General features: G+C 32.5%; 1 protein-coding gene across 2 annotated transcripts in view; it reads right to left on the bottom strand.

The window, feature by feature from the left end:
* ATRNL1 (attractin like 1) overlaps window positions 1-19804 on the bottom strand; it is a 744759-nt gene that overhangs the window by 621599 nt on the left and 103356 nt on the right. For both annotated transcript variants that reach the window (XM_024121650.1, XM_024121651.1), the window contains exon 9: window positions 12287-12470. In XM_024121650.1, coding sequence (XP_023977418.1) covers window positions 12287-12470 — 184 coding nt within the window. The remainder of the gene's footprint in view (window positions 1-12286; window positions 12471-19804) is intronic.

The raw sequence follows: 19804 nt of genomic DNA, 5'->3' as shown, positions 1-19804 counted from the left end.
TTAGAGAAGAGCTAACACCGATCCTTCTCAAACTCTTCCAAAAAATTGCAGAGGGAGAAACACTCCCATATTCATTCTACAAAGCCACCATCACCTGATACCAAAACCAGAAAAAGATATCACAAAAAAAGAAATTTATAGACCAATATCACTGATGAACACAGATGCAAAAATCCTGAACAAAATACTAACAAACAGAATCCAACAGCACATTAAAAGGATCAAGTGGGATTTACCCCAGGGATGCAAGGTTTCTTCAATGTATGCAAATCAAGCAATGTAATACACCACATTAATAAATTAAGGAATAAAAACCATATGATCATCTCAATAGATGCAGAAAAAGCTTTGACAAAATTCAACACTGATTTATGATAAAAACTCTCCAGAAAATGGGCATAGAGGGAACGTACCTCAACAAAATAAAGGCCATATATGACAAACCCACCCACAGCAAGCATCATACTCAATGGTGAAAAACTGAAAGCATTTCCACAAAGATCAGGAACAAGACAAGGATGTCCACTCTCACCACTCTTATTCAACAGTTTTGGAGTCCGAGCCACAGCAATCAGAGAAGAAAAAGAAATAAAAGGAATACAAATTGGAAAAGAAGAAGTAAAACTGTCACTGTTTGCTGATGACACGATACTATATATAGAAAATCCAGAAAACTACTAGAACTAATCAATGAATTTGGTAAGGTTGCAGGATACAAAATTAATGCACAGAAATCTCTGGCATTCCTATACACCAACAACGAAAAATCAGAAAGAGAAACTAAGGAAACACTCCCATTTACCACTGCAAGAAAAAGAATCAATATTGTGAAAATGACTATACTACCCAAAGCAATCTAGATTCAATGCAATCCCTATCAAACTACCAATGGCATTCTTCACAGAATTAGAACAAAAAATTTTACAATTCGTATGGAAACACAAAAGACCCTGAATAGCCAAAGCAATCTTGAGAAAGAAAAACGGACTTGGAGGAATCAGTCTCCCCGACTTCAAACTATACCACAAAGCTACAATAATCAAGACAGTATGGTACTGGCACACAAACAGAAATATAGATCAAGGGTACAAGATAGAATGCCCAGAGATAAACCCACACAAATATGGGCACCTAATTTACAACAAAGGAGGCAAGAACATACAATGGAGAAAAGACAGCCTCTTCAATAAGTGGTGCTGGGAAAACTGGACAGCTACAAGTAAAAGAATGAAACTAGAACACTACTAAACTTAAAAGCCTTTGCACAGCAAAGGAAACAATAAACAAGACAAAAAGATAACCCTCAGAATGGGAGAAAATATTTGCAAATGAAACAACAGACAAAGGATTAATCTCCAAAATATACAAACAGCTCATGAAGCTCAATATCAAAAAAAAAAAACAATCCAGTTAAAAAATGGGCAGAAGACCTAAATAGACATTTCACCAAGGAAAACATACAGATGGCCAAGAGGCACATGAAAAGATGCTCAACAACACTAATTATTAGATAAATGCAAATCAAAACTAGAACGAGGCATCACCTCACACCAGTCAGAATGGCCATAATGAAAAAAATCTACAAACAACAAATGCTGGAGAGGGTGTGGAGAAAAGGGAACCCTCTTGCACTGTTGGTGGGAATGTAAATTGATACAGCCATTATGGAGAACAGTATGAACATTCCTTAAAAAACTAAAAATAGAACTACCATATGACCCAGCAATCCCACTACTGGGCATATACCCTGAGAAAACCATAATAAAAAAAGAGACATGTACTACAATGTTCACTGCAGCACTATTTACAATAGCCAGGACATGGAACCAACCTAAATGTCCATCGACAGATGAATGGATAAAGAAGATGTAGAACATACATACAATGGAATATTACTCAGGCATACAAAGAAACGAAATTGAGTTATTTGTAGTGAGGTGGATGGACCTAGAGTCTGTCATACAGAGTGAAGTAAGTCAGAAAGAGAAAAACAAATACCATATGCTAACACATATATGTGGAATGTAAAAAGAAAAAAATTGGTACTGCTGAACCTAGTTTCAGGGCAGGAAAAGAGATAGACATAGAAATTGGACTTGAGGACATGGGGTGGGAGGGCAAAGCTGAGGCAAAGGGAGAGTAGCATTGACATACATACACTACCAAATGTAAAATAGTTGGTTGGTGGAAGCAGCAGCATAGCACAGGGAGATCGGCTCAGTGCTTTGTGATGACCTAGAAGGGTAGGATAGGGTGGATGGGAGGGAGGCTCAACGGTGAGGGGATATGGGGACATGTGTATGCATATGGCTGATTCGTTCTGTTGTGCAACAGAAACTAACACGGTATTGTGAAGCAATTATACTCCAATAAAGATCTATTTTAAAAAACAATTATACTAATGGCAAGAAAATGGAAAGATGTTTTCTTTCTAAGAAAGAGCAAGGCAAGATATACTCTCTCACCCTTCCTATTCAACATTTTACTGGAAGTTCTAGTTAGTGCAATAAGACAAGAAAAGGGAATAAAAGATATACAAAATGGTAAGGAATAAATAAAACTGTCATTTCAATAAATGGTGCTGAAACAACTGGACATCCACATGCAAAAAAAAAAGAAGAAGTTTGACAGATCTTACACCTTCTACAAAAATTAACACAAAATGAATCACAGGCCTAAATGTAAAATGCAAAACTATAAAACTCCTAGAAGATAATATAGAAGAAAATCTGGGTGACCGTGAGTTTACTGATGACTTTTTAGATACAGCACCAAAAGCACAAATCATGAAAGAAAAAAATGATAAGTTGGGTTTCATTAAAATTAAAAACCTTGACTCTGTGAAAGACACCATTCGGAGAATGAAACAGTAAGCCACAGACTCGGAGAAAATATTTGTAGCAAATACCTGATAAAGGACCTGAATCCAAAATATAAAAAGAACTCTTAAAACTCAACGATTAGAAAACAAACAACCCAATTAAAAATTGGCAAAAGGTCTGAACAGATACCAAAGAAGACACACAGATGGCAAAATAAGCATATGGAAAAATGCTCATTATAGGTCATTAGGGAATTACAAATTAAAACAATGAAATACCACTACCTATTAGAATGGATAAAATTCAAAACACTGACACTAAATGCTAGCAAGGATGTAGAGCAACATTCATTGCTGGTGGGAATGAAAAATAGTACAACCACTCTTACAGAACTAAACATACTCATAAAAATAAACACTCTTACCACACAATCCAACAATTGCACTCATTGGTTGAAATTTTATGTCCATGCAAAAAACTGCAAGTGGATGTTTATAGCAACTTTATTCATAACTGTCAAAACTTGGAAACAACCAAGATGTTCTTCAACAGGTGAATAGATAAACAACTGTACCACGTCCATACAATAGAATATTATTCAGTGATAAAAGAAATGGCCTATTAAGCCATGAAAAGACTTGGAGGAACCTTAAATGCAAATTGCTAAGTGAAAGAAGCCAATCTAAAAAAGGATATATACTGTATGATTCCAACTATATAACATTCTGGTAAAGGCAAAAACAATGAAGACAGTAAAAATATCAGTGGTTGCCAGAGGCTGGGCAGGGAGAGAGAGGGAGATGAGCACACATGATTTCTAGGGCAATTGAAACTATTCTATATGATACAGTAGCAGTGGAATATGTCATTATACATGGTGTAAACCCATTGGACCAACAACACAAAAGTAAATGCTAATGTAATCTATGGACTTTAGTTAATAATAATGTATCAATATTGACTCATCAATTGTAACAAACGTACCACACTAATACAAGATGTTAATAATAGAGGGACTTGGGGTGGGGAAGATGTGGGAGTATTGGGGAAATCTCCATAACTTTTGCTCACTTTTCTTTAAACCTAAAACTGTTCTAAAAACTAAAGTCTATTAACTAAAGGACAACAAAATAAAATGGTGGTGATAAAAACTGCAGTTGTTTTTCCAGATATGATATCTTTACTGCAATAAATAAACCCTACCCTTAGTACCTGGTAAGCAGATATTTTTTAAATATATGAATTGTAAAGTGGGATCCGGGTTTCTCACTTTCAAAAGGAATTTACAAATATGGAAGACAGGTCTAAAATAAATCCTGTAATGTTGTATTACATCATTATGCAATTTAGACAGACGGGGTTTAGACAGACAGACATATATACAGAGACAGAACTATATACCCACTTCTATAAATAAGTATAAACATGTGTGTCTTTGTAAATTTTCTGGCTCCATCTTCTGATAGGGTCTATAAACACATCAAAAAAGTAATAAACATACCTAGTCCCCTAATCTTGGTTTTTAAATACCATTCTCTACTAAAAGTAATCTAGGTTCCTTGGGGGAAATGACTTACTCCAGCAGGGAAACTACAAGATGTAAACAGAATTTTTTTTTTTTTTTTTTTTTTTGCATCTGTGCCAGAAAGTGTAGAAATGCACTAGAGTGACTGGGGACATGTCTAAAGAATAGAGGAGCCTTACTGAAAGAAGCTCACGATGGCCAAATCTGGGACACTTTGAACACCAAAATAAAGAATAGTAATTGATTATAGAACATTGATTAAAATAAAAATCCATCAATTGATACTAATATAAGTGAACACACAACTTGGGATATTTACAAGGAATAATATTACAATATCACCATTTGGTAACCATCACAGTAATAACAAGAATGATCAATGGATGCTAAAACTAGTGTGTAAAAGTTTAATGAGAAACAAAATATTTACATAGTCTCAAAGTATCTCCACACGGTGTTTACTAATTTAAAAAGGAAAAATTGTATCTTTACAGTGGAGAAAACTGAAAACACTTTAACCATTACTTTAACCAAGATATGAAAGTTAACCTCTGCACGAAAGTTCATAGCAGCCTCATTCAAAATAGCCCAAAGTGAAAACAACCCAAATGTCCATCAACTGATGAATGGATTAACAATATGAGATATATTCATACAGTGGAATATTATTCAGCCATAAAAAAAATTAAGTACAGAAATATACTACAGCGTGGATGAACCCTAAAAAATTATGCTAAGTGAAAGAAGCCAGATGCAAAATGTCAATACTGTACATTCCATTTATATGAAATATTGAGAATAGGCAAATCTATAGAAACAGAAAGTAGGTTAGTGGTTTCCAAGAAATGGAGGGAAAGGGTATAGGAAATTATAGGATTTCTTTTTGCGGTGATGGAAATATTCTGGAATTAGTGATGGTTTCATAACACTATGAATATACTAAAAACCACTGAATTGTACACTTTAAATGGTTACAATGGAGAATTTTATGTTATATGAATTTTATTTCAGTAAAAGTTTTTTTCCCCAAAAAAAAAAATTCAAAGAACACATTTTAGTGATCTACCAAAATGCAAACCCTGAATCTAATCATGAGGAAATATTAGACTCACCACTTTTCTTTTTTAGTATTTCTAGAAGTATAGTTGAAATCTTTTTTTAACTTGAAAAAACTGGAAAAAATACCAAATTTATAATTACAGTTGCAAGTTGTAAATGATAATGTTTAATATGTTCCGTATGTGTTAAAACATATTGTGCTTTTATTATTGTGTTTTAAAGGAACACAATAATAGAGAAAATGACTTCAACAATAGGACAAGAAAATTTGAGGTCTCTACTATCACAGAAAAGCCTTGACATAGAAGAAAAATGAAGATGTGGGCTCCGACTACAAGCTCTACAAACATATATGCGCAAAAAACATTATGAGACACCTCATCTAACAAGGCTAACAAATCAAGACCATAATGGCCCTGGTACTCAAAATCATTGCAGCAAATTAAAAGTCTCTTAGCAAAGGATAATACAGTACTAATTAATAAAACATCCTAACAATACAAAAGGAATCATTTTTGAGAAATGGGAATTCCTATAAATATAGGATGTTTTAGATAGTGCTTCTGTGGTACTATATTAATTCTGTACTTTAAAAAAATCTTTGAAATCACATATACTTGAAATATGTTTTCATATTAATGCTAATCTGGTTACATGAAATGATTTCTTCTAGCTTCTTAAATTTGGTATAATGAGAATTTGTTTTACATTAAAGTATTCAAAGCTAGTTTATTAAACTATCAAGTTTTTGTGATTTCCTAAAAATGTAGCTGTCAGAGGTTTTGGAAAATGATATAAGACAATTTTATAAATATGTTGTTAGTTACTTATATTCTACTAAATACTGATGAACATGCTATTCATGATGTTTATCCTTGACAATTTCTCTGCATAATGAGTGTCTGAAATATAGTATATATGCATACTTATTTGTACTGCATACATATATGCATTTGTTGAATATATAACTAAAATAACTATTTCATAGGACACATACATTACATGTGGGTGTGGGAATGTATTCAAATTTAGGAGAAACTGTCAAAAGGTTTTTCAAATGCTTCTACTGGCTTATACACACTTGGATTATCAATCTTGTAAATTTTAACCACTTAAGTGGATGTGTAGTGGTACCTGAATGTTATCTTAATTTAAATTACCCTGTGGCTAGGAAGGTTGAGCAACTTTTAAAATGCGTTTTGGTCATTTGGATATCCTTTTGTTCAAGTCGCTTGCCCATTTTCTCTTGAGTCATCTGACATTTTCTTGTTGATCTGTAGTACTTCTCTACATATTCAGGAATAGAGACCTTTGTTGACTTTATGTGTTGCAGATATCTCCTACACTGCAGCTTGCCTTTTCACCTTCTTAGTGATATTTTTTAGACATACATAGTTCAGTCTATCATTTTTCCTTTATTAAGAGTACTATTTAAATACTATTTTTAAAGTCTTTCTTTGCCAACAAAAGCAAAGATATTTACCCGTTATCTTCTACAATATTTATTATTTTACATTCCATACTTAGATTTACAATTGATCTGAAACCAATTTTTGTGTATGATTTGAAGCAGGGCCCCAAATTCACTTCTTTCAATTGTATACCAATTGGCCCAGAATAATTTATTGAAAAAACGACTCGGGCTTCCCTGGTGGCACAGTGGTTGAGAATCTGCCTGCTAATGCAGGGGACATGGGTTCAAGCCCTGGTCTGGGAAGATCCCACATACCGCAGAGCAACTAGGCCCGTGAGCCACAACTACTGAGCCTGCACGTCTGGAGCCTGTGCTCCGCAACAAGAGAGGCCGCGATAGTGAGAGGCCCACGCACCGCGATGAAGAGTGGCCCCCACTTGCCACAACTAGAGAAAGCCCTCACACAGAAACGAAGACCCAACACAGCCAAAAATAAATAAATAAATAAACAAATGTGGGGTTTAAAAAAAAAAAGAAAAAACGACTCTGTAGTGCCAACTTTGTTACACTAAGAGCCAATAAATGTGTAGGTCTGTCTGGGGAATTCCTATTTGCCACAATGGTCTATGTCCCTATCTTTACAGCAACACTTAATTACTGTAGCTTTGAATTCATGAAATCTAGTAGAGAAGTCTTCCAGCTTTGTTATTCTAAAAGTTTTGGTTTAGCTATGATTGGCCTTTTGCATTTTCATATAAATTTTTAAATAAGCATGTCAATTTCTAAAAGAAAAATACTTTCTGCAATTGTTTTGGGATTACATTAAATCTAAAGATCAATTTGGGCAGAATAGATATCTCTACAATATTGTTTCAATTAATTATCATTATGTATCTTCCATTTATTTAGGTCTTCAATTTCTCACACGGTTTTTGAGTTTTCTATGGAAAGATCCTGTGTACATGTCATTACATTTACATCTCAGGTTGTTGATGTTCTGATGATAAATTGTATTGCTTTTATTGTATTGCTTTTAAATTGTATTTAAAATTGTAGTGTTTTTAAATCATCATTTTCTAATTGTTCCTGGTATACAGAATTATATTGGATTGGTTTTCTTTATATTGACCTTATATCTAGCAACCTATTACCCATATATCTTTTATATTTTGTTATTCCCTTTAACTTTAATTGCATTATTGAACTGGCTGGAAATGCCAATACAATGTTGAATAGAAACACTGATAGTAGTCACTCTTTTTCATTCCTAAACTTAAAGGAAAATTTTTCAACATTACACTATAATGTTTGCAATAAAGTTTTCCTATTGGTTTGTACCTTTTACCACACAAATAGTTTGCTTCTATTCCTATTGTATTTGAGTTTTTATCATGAATACTTGTTAAATTTTATCTAAACTTTCCTTTGCAACATTTGAGATTATATGCCTTCACTTCTTTATTCTTTTAATGTGTTAATTACTCTGATTTTATGAATTTTTAATTAACCTTATATTCTTAGAGTGAACCCAAATGATGTATTATACTTTTCATAAATTGCTGGATTCACCTGATATTTTGTATCTATTTTCATGAAAAATATAACACTATAATTTCTTACCTGTAATATCTTTTTCATAGTTTTGTATGAAAGTTTTGCTAGCCCCATAAATTGCAAAATAATTATTTCTGTTCTCTGAAATTTTGTGAAGGACTGGTATTATTTCTTAAATATGTACTTCTTAAATGTTTGGGCAAATTCACCAGTAAAGTGACCTGGGCCTGGAGAGTTTTTGGTTTTATTTTGTCTTGTTTTGTTTGTGTTTGTTTTTTAAGGGAAGAGCGTTTCAAGTATAGATACTATTTCTTTGCTATAATGTTATTCCAATTTTCTATCTTTCCATGTGCCAATTCTGGTTTCATTTTTCTAGACATTTGACATGGTTCATTTGATTTTTTTTAAATTCATTGTCATACAGTTGCTTATCATATGCTTTTATTATCTTTTAATGTCTGTAGAATTTAATGTCTGTAATGTCCTTTTTCATTCTGGATTTGGGTTATTTGAGAGAGATTGGTTCCATCCCTCAGTATCTGTGAGAGATTGGTTCCAGGCGCCTCACGGATACCAAAATCCGCAGATGTTCAAGTCCCTTATATAAAATGGCATAGTATTTCCATATAACCTACATACATCCTCCTGTATACTTTAAGTCATTTCTAGGTTACTTATAATACCCAATACAATGTAAATGCTATGTAAACAGTTGTAAATACAATGTAAATGCTATGTAAACAGTTGCTGGCACATGACAAATTCAAGTTTTCTTTGCTTTTTGAAATTTTCTGGAATATTTTTTAATATTTTCAATCCATGGTTAGTTGAATCCACAGATGCAGAGGGCCAACTGTAATCTTTGTTTCTAAATCTGGGTGGGGATTTATCTATTACTCTTCACAAACAACCAACTTTGTTGATTTTTGGTGGCTATATGATCAACTCTATCATATGTTTGTTTTCTATTTCACTAATTTGTACTCTATCTCCTATTCTCTTTCTTTTCCCTATCTTTATTTACTTTATCCCTTCTTTGGGATTAATCTGCTGTTCTTTTCTTTTAACTTTTTTAACTTCTTAGACAGATTTTCAAGCTTTTTAAAATCTTTCCTAATAAATGCATTTAAAGTTATAAATGTCCCTCTTGGTAGCATCATCATCATCTTCATTTTGATTCAAAAGTTTTAAATACTTTTATACTTTTTGTATATTTTCTAAGCAGCATAGGGCTAGGTTTTATTTTTATACCCAGTCCAAAAATCTTTAGCTTTTGACTGGAATATTTGTTTCCTACATTCAGTGTAACTGGAATATTTACTTCCTCACATTTAGTGTAATTATGACATATTTGGAGTTAAATAGACCATCTTCCTTTATATTTGTCCCAACTTTACTTTGTTCCCTTTCTATTCCTTTCTTGTTTTCTTCCAAATATATTAAGTACTATTCTCATTTTTCCCTCTATTCACCTGTTGGATATACAGTGTTTTACTTTTATTTTTTGTTGTTACCTAATGATTACAATATAAATCCTTAACTATTAATGTCTACTATAAATTAGTTTTTTATCAATTGCCATATGATACAAGGACCTTAGTAATGCTGAACACCATTTACCCTTCTTCCTGATTTATGTGCTGCTATTATCATCCATTTAAATTTTGTATATATTTAAGCCTCTATTACTATTATAGTATTATATAATAAATAATCACTTAGATATACCCTTTCCATTTCTCTATTCCTTCTAGTATCTAGGATCATTTTTCTTCTACTTCAATATTTTGAAGATCTATTTAGCATTTTCTTTATTTATTTAGTGTTTTCTGTATTGCAGGTCTGCTGCTGTCAAATTCATCTTGTTTTTCTGAAAAGTCCATGTTTTCCTTTCATTTTTTAAGGATTTTTCACTGGGTGAAGAACTTTGGACTGATGATATTTTCCTTCAGCCATTTGAAGACACCATGTCTTCTAGATTCCATTTTTTCAGTTAAAAAACTAGTTGTCAGTCTTAGTGTTGCTTCTTTAAAGAGAATATGCCTTTTTCCCCTCTGGCTGCTTTTCTCATTCTATTTGGGTTTTCATCAGTTTTACAGTGATATTTCTAAGTGTAAGTTTCTTTGTACTCACCCCCTTGGTACTCAAGGAATTTCTTCAATTTGTAGCTAGCTATCCTTTGTCACTTTTGAAAATTCTCAGTCATTTAAGACTTCAAACAGTGCTCCACATTATCTTCTCAATCTTCTTCTTCTGGACCTCAATTACATGCATGGTAGAACATTTCCACAAGTCCCTTATATTTCTTTCCCTGTTTTGATTTTCATTCTTTGTCTTTCTTTATTTCAACATGGATATTTCCTTCTGACCCATCTTCCATTTCGTTAATCCCCCCTCAGCTGTGTCTAACCTGCTGTAAACATATCCAAAGAATTCTTAATTCATTTAATCTACTTTCCATTTCTATAATTTCCATTTGATTCTTTAGTAAAAGTTTCCAGTTGTCTGTTAATATCCTACCTTATATTTTAATTCCTTGATCATAAAGTCCTAATTATTTTAAAATTTCTGTCTGAAAATGCCATTATCCTATAGGTATATTTCAAATGGCTGGGTTTTTTTCATGGCTTTTCTTTTCCTAAGCTTTATTATTTTTTGTTTTGTAACAGATATTGTATGTGAAATAATTTGAGGCTCTGTATGCTATTGTCTTCCTCAAGAGAGGATTTACTTTTGCTTTTGCTCTGCCACGAGTTAGACTATGGGTAGAGCACCAAAACCAATGAAAGACCATGATGATTCAAATATAAGTTTATACTCACTCATAGGTTTAGAACTTCAGGAACCAGACTACATTGTGAAGTGTGTAACAAGACCCCTATTCCTTGGCACACCTAGAAATCCATTTTGGTCCTCCATATTGATTGACGAAAGCTCTGCTCAGTTTCTCAGGCAGTTTTCAGGATTTATAATTGTCTCAAGGACAAAAGCTGTGCAAAATGCCAATAATACCTCCCTTTTCATTCTATCTCTCCTTAATCTTGACCAACAACTAGGACTGTCTTTATAGTCCTATGATGCCTTAAAAAGATGTAATTTCTAATTTTTCTCAGTGGAAACAGTAGTCCAGAATAATCCATTTCCCCATTGAAAAAGAATTTCTCTAAACACACATTTACTAATAGCTCAACAAGGTAGCCTATCTACTAAAATATAATACTGCATTTTATTAAACTAAAAAAATGAAAATTAGGAAAATTATCCAAAGGAAAAGTCTTCAGTGTTTTAATTTCATCTTCCTTTTTTCAAATAAAGTGTAAATTAGAATATATGTTTGAAAGTGACAGTGAAGAGGATAGAACAAATCACAATTTGGTGGAAAACTGTATTTCACTTAAACACATAAAGTAATTTCATATAAGTTTACAAGAACGTTTAGTGTTTAAAAACAGAAAGGGGGTCACTTCCCAGGCCCTACAAAAGAAAATGAGTACAACAAAAATTCTATTTTAAAATTTGTATACCTAGAAAAATCAATAAGCAATTCAAATAGAAAACACGAGTGCAAATGAACACATAAAAATATGCTTATTCACTATAGCAATCAGGGTATTCACATTAAAATATCAGTATGATACCATTCACATCCACTGCACTGACAAAAGGAAAATATCTCATAATTACCAAGTGTTGGTGAGACTACAAAGAAACAAGGACACTTATACCCTGCTGGTGGAAGTGTACATTATCACAGTGACTTGAGAAGCAATTAGGCAACGGGTAGTAAAGTTAAGGATGTGAATATCCTCACACACAGCAATTTCACTTTTAGGTATGTACCCCAGAGAAACTCTGGCATATGTGAAATGACCAGTGCAAGATGCACAATGTACTTCTGCCCAATCTACTCACCAAGTCTTAGTGTTAACTTCATACTTATAAAGGTCATCTACCAATCCATATTTGTTGCCTGGTAATGCTTTATAGCCTCCATGAACATAAATGGACTTTGTTATTTCATCATACACACTGGTATGGCCATATCCACCTTGAACAATAGCTCCTTTAGTTTCCGGAACAAGCCAAGTGTTTGATGCTGTAAGAGAAAGAAGATAAATCATGAACTCAAATAGTATTTAGAAATAAAACTAATATAACACCAAACTACCAACAAGTTCATTCTAATACCACATTTTATGAGTAAAGTATACCTAATAATCATTTAATTAAAAAAATTATTAAATATGTGCTAGGTGGTTAAGAATCCTCCTGCCAATGCAGGGGACACGGGTTCAATCCCTGGTCTGGGAAGATCCCACATGCCATGGAAAAACTAAGCCCATGTGCCACAACTTCTGAGCCTGCACTCTAGAGCCTGCGAGACACAACTATTGAGCCCACGTGCCACAACTACTGAAGCCTGCGTGCCTAGAGCCCATGCTCTGCAACGAGAAGCCACCGCAATGAGAAGCCCACGCACCACAACAAAGACCCAACGCAGCCAAAATAAACAAATAAATAAATAAATTTATTTTATAAATAAATAAATAAATATGTGCTAGTTATTACATTGGATGCTAGGGATTGAAGGTAAGTTAAGACTGGTTTTTTTGCAAATTTTAATTAAACTCTGAAATATTGAAAATACCTAATTTTTGTATGTGAGAGAGAAAATGAAAACTTTATTCTCACATACGTTTCTGTATTTGTAAACAAACCTGAAAAAAAAAAGACTTAACAAATAGTTTATGAGAGCCTATTATGTCACAGGCTCTGAGTTTAGTCGCTGATATTACAAAGACTAAAATTAAGATATGACTCTTGCCCTTAACAATTTTTAGCACTCTGCTGGTCTTTTATCTCTTGGTTATGAGTCCCACTGTCCCTTCTAAGAGTCCTTTGTATTACTGATAAAAACCTAAAAATTAAATTTCCAAGACTCACTGACAGATGTGTTACTGTCAGGTTCCACCAATGAAAGTACTGGGGAGAGCTTAGAAGGCAAAAGGAAGAAAGATTCTGCTTTCTTCTCTAACAGAAGGAACAGGCAGGTGACTATAGTAGGTAATGGCAGTGGTGGTTTTATAGCAACAGCAGCAGGGGTACCACCTGCGCAGTGGCAGCAGTAGCACCTACAGTAAGTAGCTCAATTACAAATGTGGTCCTAAGCTCCAGCCTGGGTAGGTAGCAGCTCCAGATTTCTGGGTGATCCCCTCATTTTGGTGTCTCTAGTATTTTTGTAATTGGCTCCCTATATTAAGTTCCCATTCTGCTTGATATATCTAGAAGGGACTCTTATTTCTATGGCAAATTCACTAAAACAATCCCCAATCATGTGAAACACATGTTTTTAAAAATATGAAGATGAAAATACACATCTCCTTGGCCTTAAAAAAATTTAGATTATAAAGAGCAACTATACAGAAATCTATTATTAGTCTTTAAATATCCACCCAGACCACACTTCCATCTTCCCCCTAACTTTTCACCTCAACTTTGGCATACTAGACAACTCACTGAAAATACTCAAATAACAGAAAATAAAGATGATACTTAAAAATTCTTCACACTTACACAATTTTAAGGTAGTGTAGAATGTGATACTTCAACAGTAATAAAAGTAGTCATAAAAGAAGTATCAAAAAGGGTTGTTAAAGCCAATTTTACTTAGAGAAAACTACACATATTTGAAGAAATTTCAGAGTACTCTTGTAACTAATGGGCATTACATTTTGGAGGTAATTTCCAAAGAATGAAGTTAATAATAACTTAGGAACAATTTCTTTAATATACTTCAAACACTTATTAAAGCCATATATATATATAAAGCTACATATATATAGCCAAACTGAAGGTTTTCATGTTTTTATTCATTCTCTTTTTAACAAAAAAAGATAAACATACTTCTTACCAAAAAATATTGTAGCAATAAAGAGGTGTATAATGCAAAAGTGAATGTTACCTTCTGCTCTAGCCCACTATCTATCTAGCGGTATTTTTCAAAAATTGTTATGTTCAGAATATTTTCAAACTATAATTCTGAATATTACAATATACAAAACAAATGTATATGACTTGCATGTACATACATACCTGTAAATATTTGTACCAAAAAATCATGCTATTTTACAACTATTTTTTCACTTAACATCTGGGACATCTTTTCAGGCCCCATTTTTCATTTTTTATCAGCTAAATTCCATTGTATTGATGATACATAACTTATTTAAGTAACTCTACATTGTGACTCATTTAGGTTTCAATTTGTTCTTAAAAACAATGAAGCCATAAACTAAAAGTTGCTCTGGATCCACTCTAACAGACCTCAGAAGCAATCCCCCAAAATGCTTACACTGGAAGCTTAACCCCATGTTAATACAAAGTCCAACACTCTTTAAAGCAATACAGCAAAGTCCAGCAGCCAACAGGGTAAAAACATACAATGCTCAAAATGCATTAAAAAATTAACAGGCACAGAGGGCAAAGAAAATATGACCCATAACAAGAAGAAAAATCAATCAATAGAGACAGAAATAACAAAGACGACAGAATTAAAAGAAGAGAATGTTTAAAAAGCTATTGTAAATATACTCAACTATGTTCAATAATGTTACAGAAAACATGAACATGATAAGGGAAAAATGGAAGATAAAAAAGACTCAAACAGAACTCCTAGAAATGAAAAATACATTGTATAGAATTAACACAAGATTAGATACTCTGGGAGAAAAGAACAATGAATTTAAAATATGGAAATAGAAACTATCCAAAATGAAGCATAGAAAAAAACAAACAAAAACCCTGAAAAAAAATGAACAGACTATCAGGGACCTGTATGACAATATCAAGTAGTCTAACCTACTACGATAGAAGTCCAAGAAGTGTGGCGGTAAGGTAGACAGAAATGATGTTTGAAAAAATAGTTTCTCAAATTTAATGAAATCTATAAATCCACAAAAACAAGAAGGTCAGTGATATACAAGCAGGAGAAAAAAAAAGAAATAAAGAAACCCACACCAAGGAATAGCATGAAGTGATTAAGATGAACAAGCAGAACAAAAATAAGAATGCCACTTGACTTCTCAACAGAAAGCATCCAAGTCAGAAGACAGTAAAGTTACACTTTTAAACTACTGAGAAGGGGGAAAAAACCCATTAACCCAGAATTCTATACCAAAAAATAACTATCAAAGTAGAATTCTATATCCCACAAAATATTTTCCAAAAGTGAAAGTAAAACAAAACCTTTTTCAGTTAAAGGAAATAAAAAAAAACCAGAGAGAATATATTATTGCAGACTTGCCCTATAAAAAAGTGACCAAAATAAGTTCAAGCTGAATGAAAATGATACTTGAAACCAGACAGAATCTGGATTTATATAGATGAATGAGGAGTATAGGAAATATCTGATATGTGGGTAAATATTAAAGGTGTCATTTCTCATCTTCCCTCCCAGTAAATGATAATTAAGTGTCCAAAAAAAATTATAACAATTTGTTATGGTCTTCATAACATATGAGATATGATATTAAAAGAGGGAAATGCAGGGATACTAGTCTGAGTTTCTGACACTATATGTGAAGTGGTAGAACATTAATTAAAGATAGAATCTGAAAAGATAAATAAGCATATTGTAAACTCTAGAGTAACCTCTACAAAAATAAAATTTAGAAGTACTTAATAAATTAATAGTCCTACAGATTCAAGAAGCTGAGCAAACCACAAATAGGATAAATTCAAAGAAATTCACACCACAATGAAATCGCTGAAAACTAAAAGTGCAGAAAACATCTCAGAAGCAGCTACAGAAAAATAACAAATTACCTATAAGGGCACAACAGTTAATGACTATGATTTTATCCTAAGAAACCATGCAGGACGAAGGAAGTGCTGAAAAATAACCATAACTATAAAAATAACTATAACTCAGGATTCTATATCTAGCAAAAATATCCTTTAGTGATGAACGTAAAATGAATAGATTCTCAGATGTAAAAAAAATTAAGCTGATCCACGGCCAGCAGACCTACTCTAAAGGAAATACTAAAATAAGTTCTTCAGGCAGAAAAGACAACAGAAGGAAACTGGGATGGAAAGAGGACAATATATCATTAGAACCAACAATTCTAATTGTGTAAACACCCAATAACAGAACATCTAAATGAGTGAAACATACATGTAAAATAGATAACCAACAAGGACCTACTGTATAGCACAGGGAACTATACTCAATATTTTGTAAGAACCTATGAGGGAAAAGAATCTGAAATAAATAGATATATATGTATACATAAATGAATCTCTTTGCTCTACCCCTGAAACTAACACAACACTGTAAATCAACTATACTTCAATTAAAAATAATTAATTTTAATTATATATTAAAAAGTTAAAAATAAGTAAATGAGTGAAGCAAAAACTAATAGAACTTAAAAATGAAACAGATATATCCACAATCATAACTGGAGGTTTCTACACTGGTTTTTCAAGAACTAAGAAAAATACCGAACAAAATATCAGTAAAGATATAGAAGACGTGAATAACTCCATCAACCATAATATAATTGGCACTTACAGAACACCCCAACAAACTAGAGCAGAATGCAGATCTTTTCAAATTCAAATGTAACATTCACCAAGGTAGACCGTATTCTGGGTCAGAAAATAAGACTCAAGAAAAATTTTAACTGTAAAAAACGTAGTCTTTGACAATAATAGAATTAAACAAGAAATAATGGCAAGAAAGATATCGGAAAAATCTTCATATATTTGAATCAAACAAAATACTACTAAACAACCCAGGAGCCAAAGGAAAAAAACACACAAAAAAATAGAAAACATTTTGAACTAAATGGAAACAAAAAATGCAACATTTCAAAATGTATGGGATACAGCTAAAGCAGTACTTAAAACAGTCATTCTCAACAGTGGTTCCCTGAAGCACCAATTGGCATTACCTGGAAACTTTTTTAAAATGCAAATTCCCTGGCACCAATGCTGACATAATCAATAAGAAAATCAGGGATTAGGGCACAGCAATCTATTTTAACAACCTTCTAGGTGATTCCTATGCATCAAGTGTGAGAACTACTGGCTTAGAAGGAAATTTATAACGATACTTATATTTTTAAAAAGAAGAAAAAGGTCTCAATCTCAATTCAATGATCTATTCTTCCATCTTAAGAAATCAGTAAAACAAGAGCAAATAAAACTCAAAGAAGAAAAGAAATGTAACAAAGCATTAATCAATAAGATAGAAAACAGGAAACAAAAGCTGGTTATTTGAAAAGGTCAATAAAATTGATTAACCTATTAATCTCTAGTCAGACAAGAAAAATAGGACACACATAACTCATATCAGATATAAGAGGAGATATCACCACAGATTTCACAAATATTAAGTATAAGGGAATATAATGAACAGCTTTATGCCAATAAGTTTAACATCTTAAATGATATGGACATATTACTTAAAAACACAAACTACCAAATCTCATTCAAAAAGAAATTGATCATTTGAATATTGCTAACATTTATTAAAGAAAATAAATGCCACAGTAAAAATCTTTCCTACAAAGAAAGTTTCTGGGCCAGATAGTTTCTCGGGTGAACTCTACCAAACATTTAAGAAAGAAATAATACCAATTCTACACAAACTCTTACAGAAAATAGAATAGAAACACTCTCCAAATTTTACCACTCCCCATTTTACCACTCCCCAAATCATTTTACCATTACAGCCTGGAAAAGCAGAAAAAGACATTACAAGAAAAGTAAACTATAGTCCAATATCTCTTATGAGCATAAACATTAAAATCCTTAACAAAATTTTTGCAAATCAATTCTAGCAGTATATGAAAAGGGTAGTACATTATGGCCAAGTGGGATTTATCCAAGAATGCAATAGTGGCTTAACATCTGAAAGTCAATGTCATTCACCATATTAAGAAATCAAAGAAGATAAAAGAACAAATGATCTTCTCAATCGATGCAGATGTTGTAAAGCAGAAACTAACACACCATTGTAAAGCAATTATACTCCAATAAAGATGTTAAAAAAAATTAGATGCAGAAAATTATTTGACAAAATTTAATTATTCATGAAAAATACTCAGCAAACTAGGAATAAAAGCGAATTTCCTCCACCTGATAAAAGGCATTAAAAAAACATACCGCTAATGTAATACTACAGTAATTAAAAGACTGGAGCTTTCCCTCCTAAAATATGAAAAAAAGACAGGAATGTCTCCTCTCACTACCTCTACTCAATATTGTACCAGAGATCCTAGCAGTATAATAATAAAATGTATATAGATTGAAAAGGAAGAAGAATGTTTATTAGCATGAGCGTAACACATGATCATCTATATAGAAAATAAGAAAGAATCTACCAAAAAGCTACAAGGAATAGTGTGTTCAGCAAAGTCGTAGGGTTCCAAACGCTGAAATATACCATGTCCATGAGTTAGAAGACTCAATATTGTTAAAGGCTCAATTTTCCCCTTTATAGATGTAATGCAACCCCAATTAAAATCCCTACATGCTTTTTCTTAATAAACTGACAAGCTGATTCTAAATTTTACATGGCAATGTGAAGGACCTAGAAGAGTCCAAAACTTTTGAAAACAAAAAAAACAAAAACAAATGATGGAGGACTGACTCTGCCTGATTTACAAAACTACAGTAATCAATAGAGTGTAGTATTAAACATAATATACATCAATGGACCAAAGGTCGACTCATACATAAATGATCAGTTGACTCTTCAACACATGTACCAAGGTAATTCAATGGGGAAAGGAAACTCTTTCAACCAAAGAACAACTGTATATTTATTTCTTAAAAAAATCTCAGGCCTTAAGCACCCAGGCTGGTCACTTTCAAGTGAGAAGCTCCGTCCATTTACTGCTACACCTTATAAATATTATCATTCATTATTTTTAAAAATTATAATTAATGAGTGAATTTACTGCAGGGGCTCAATTTTTAAAATGTACAAAATCACTGCCTTTCTTCTATACTTATCATAGCTATTGAAAACTGTAATTCTTTTCTTTTTTTTTTTGCTTATTTGAATTTGCAGACGTTTATGTAATTGTTATTTATTACTTGAGTAATAAAAAAAAAGAGGGATAATGAGAAAAATGAGAAAAAGTCACTGGTGTTAAGCAATTTGATTATGTTGTAAATCATGTCTTTTTCTACACGTTTCTTATTATCATTTGCTATTGTTATCATGACACAGGAAAGGCGAGGAAACACTGCTTTATACTAATTTTTAGCACTGCTCTCTTTATCCTGATTCCAACCTTAGTATATGTGACCAATAAATTAAGCTGCACACGTTAAAAAAAAAAAACTCAGACTTTACTTCACACCATATATGAAATTTAACTCAAACAGGTGATAGATCTGAGATTGAGAGCCCAA

Source organism: Physeter macrocephalus, chromosome 20 (assembly GCF_002837175.3).
Source record: "Physeter macrocephalus isolate SW-GA chromosome 20, ASM283717v5, whole genome shotgun sequence".
In the NCBI taxonomy this organism is placed as follows: domain Eukaryota; kingdom Metazoa; phylum Chordata; class Mammalia; order Artiodactyla; family Physeteridae; genus Physeter; species Physeter macrocephalus.
Note: the sequence above shows the minus strand (reverse complement) of the source record. Positions and strands in the feature narration are given on the sequence as shown.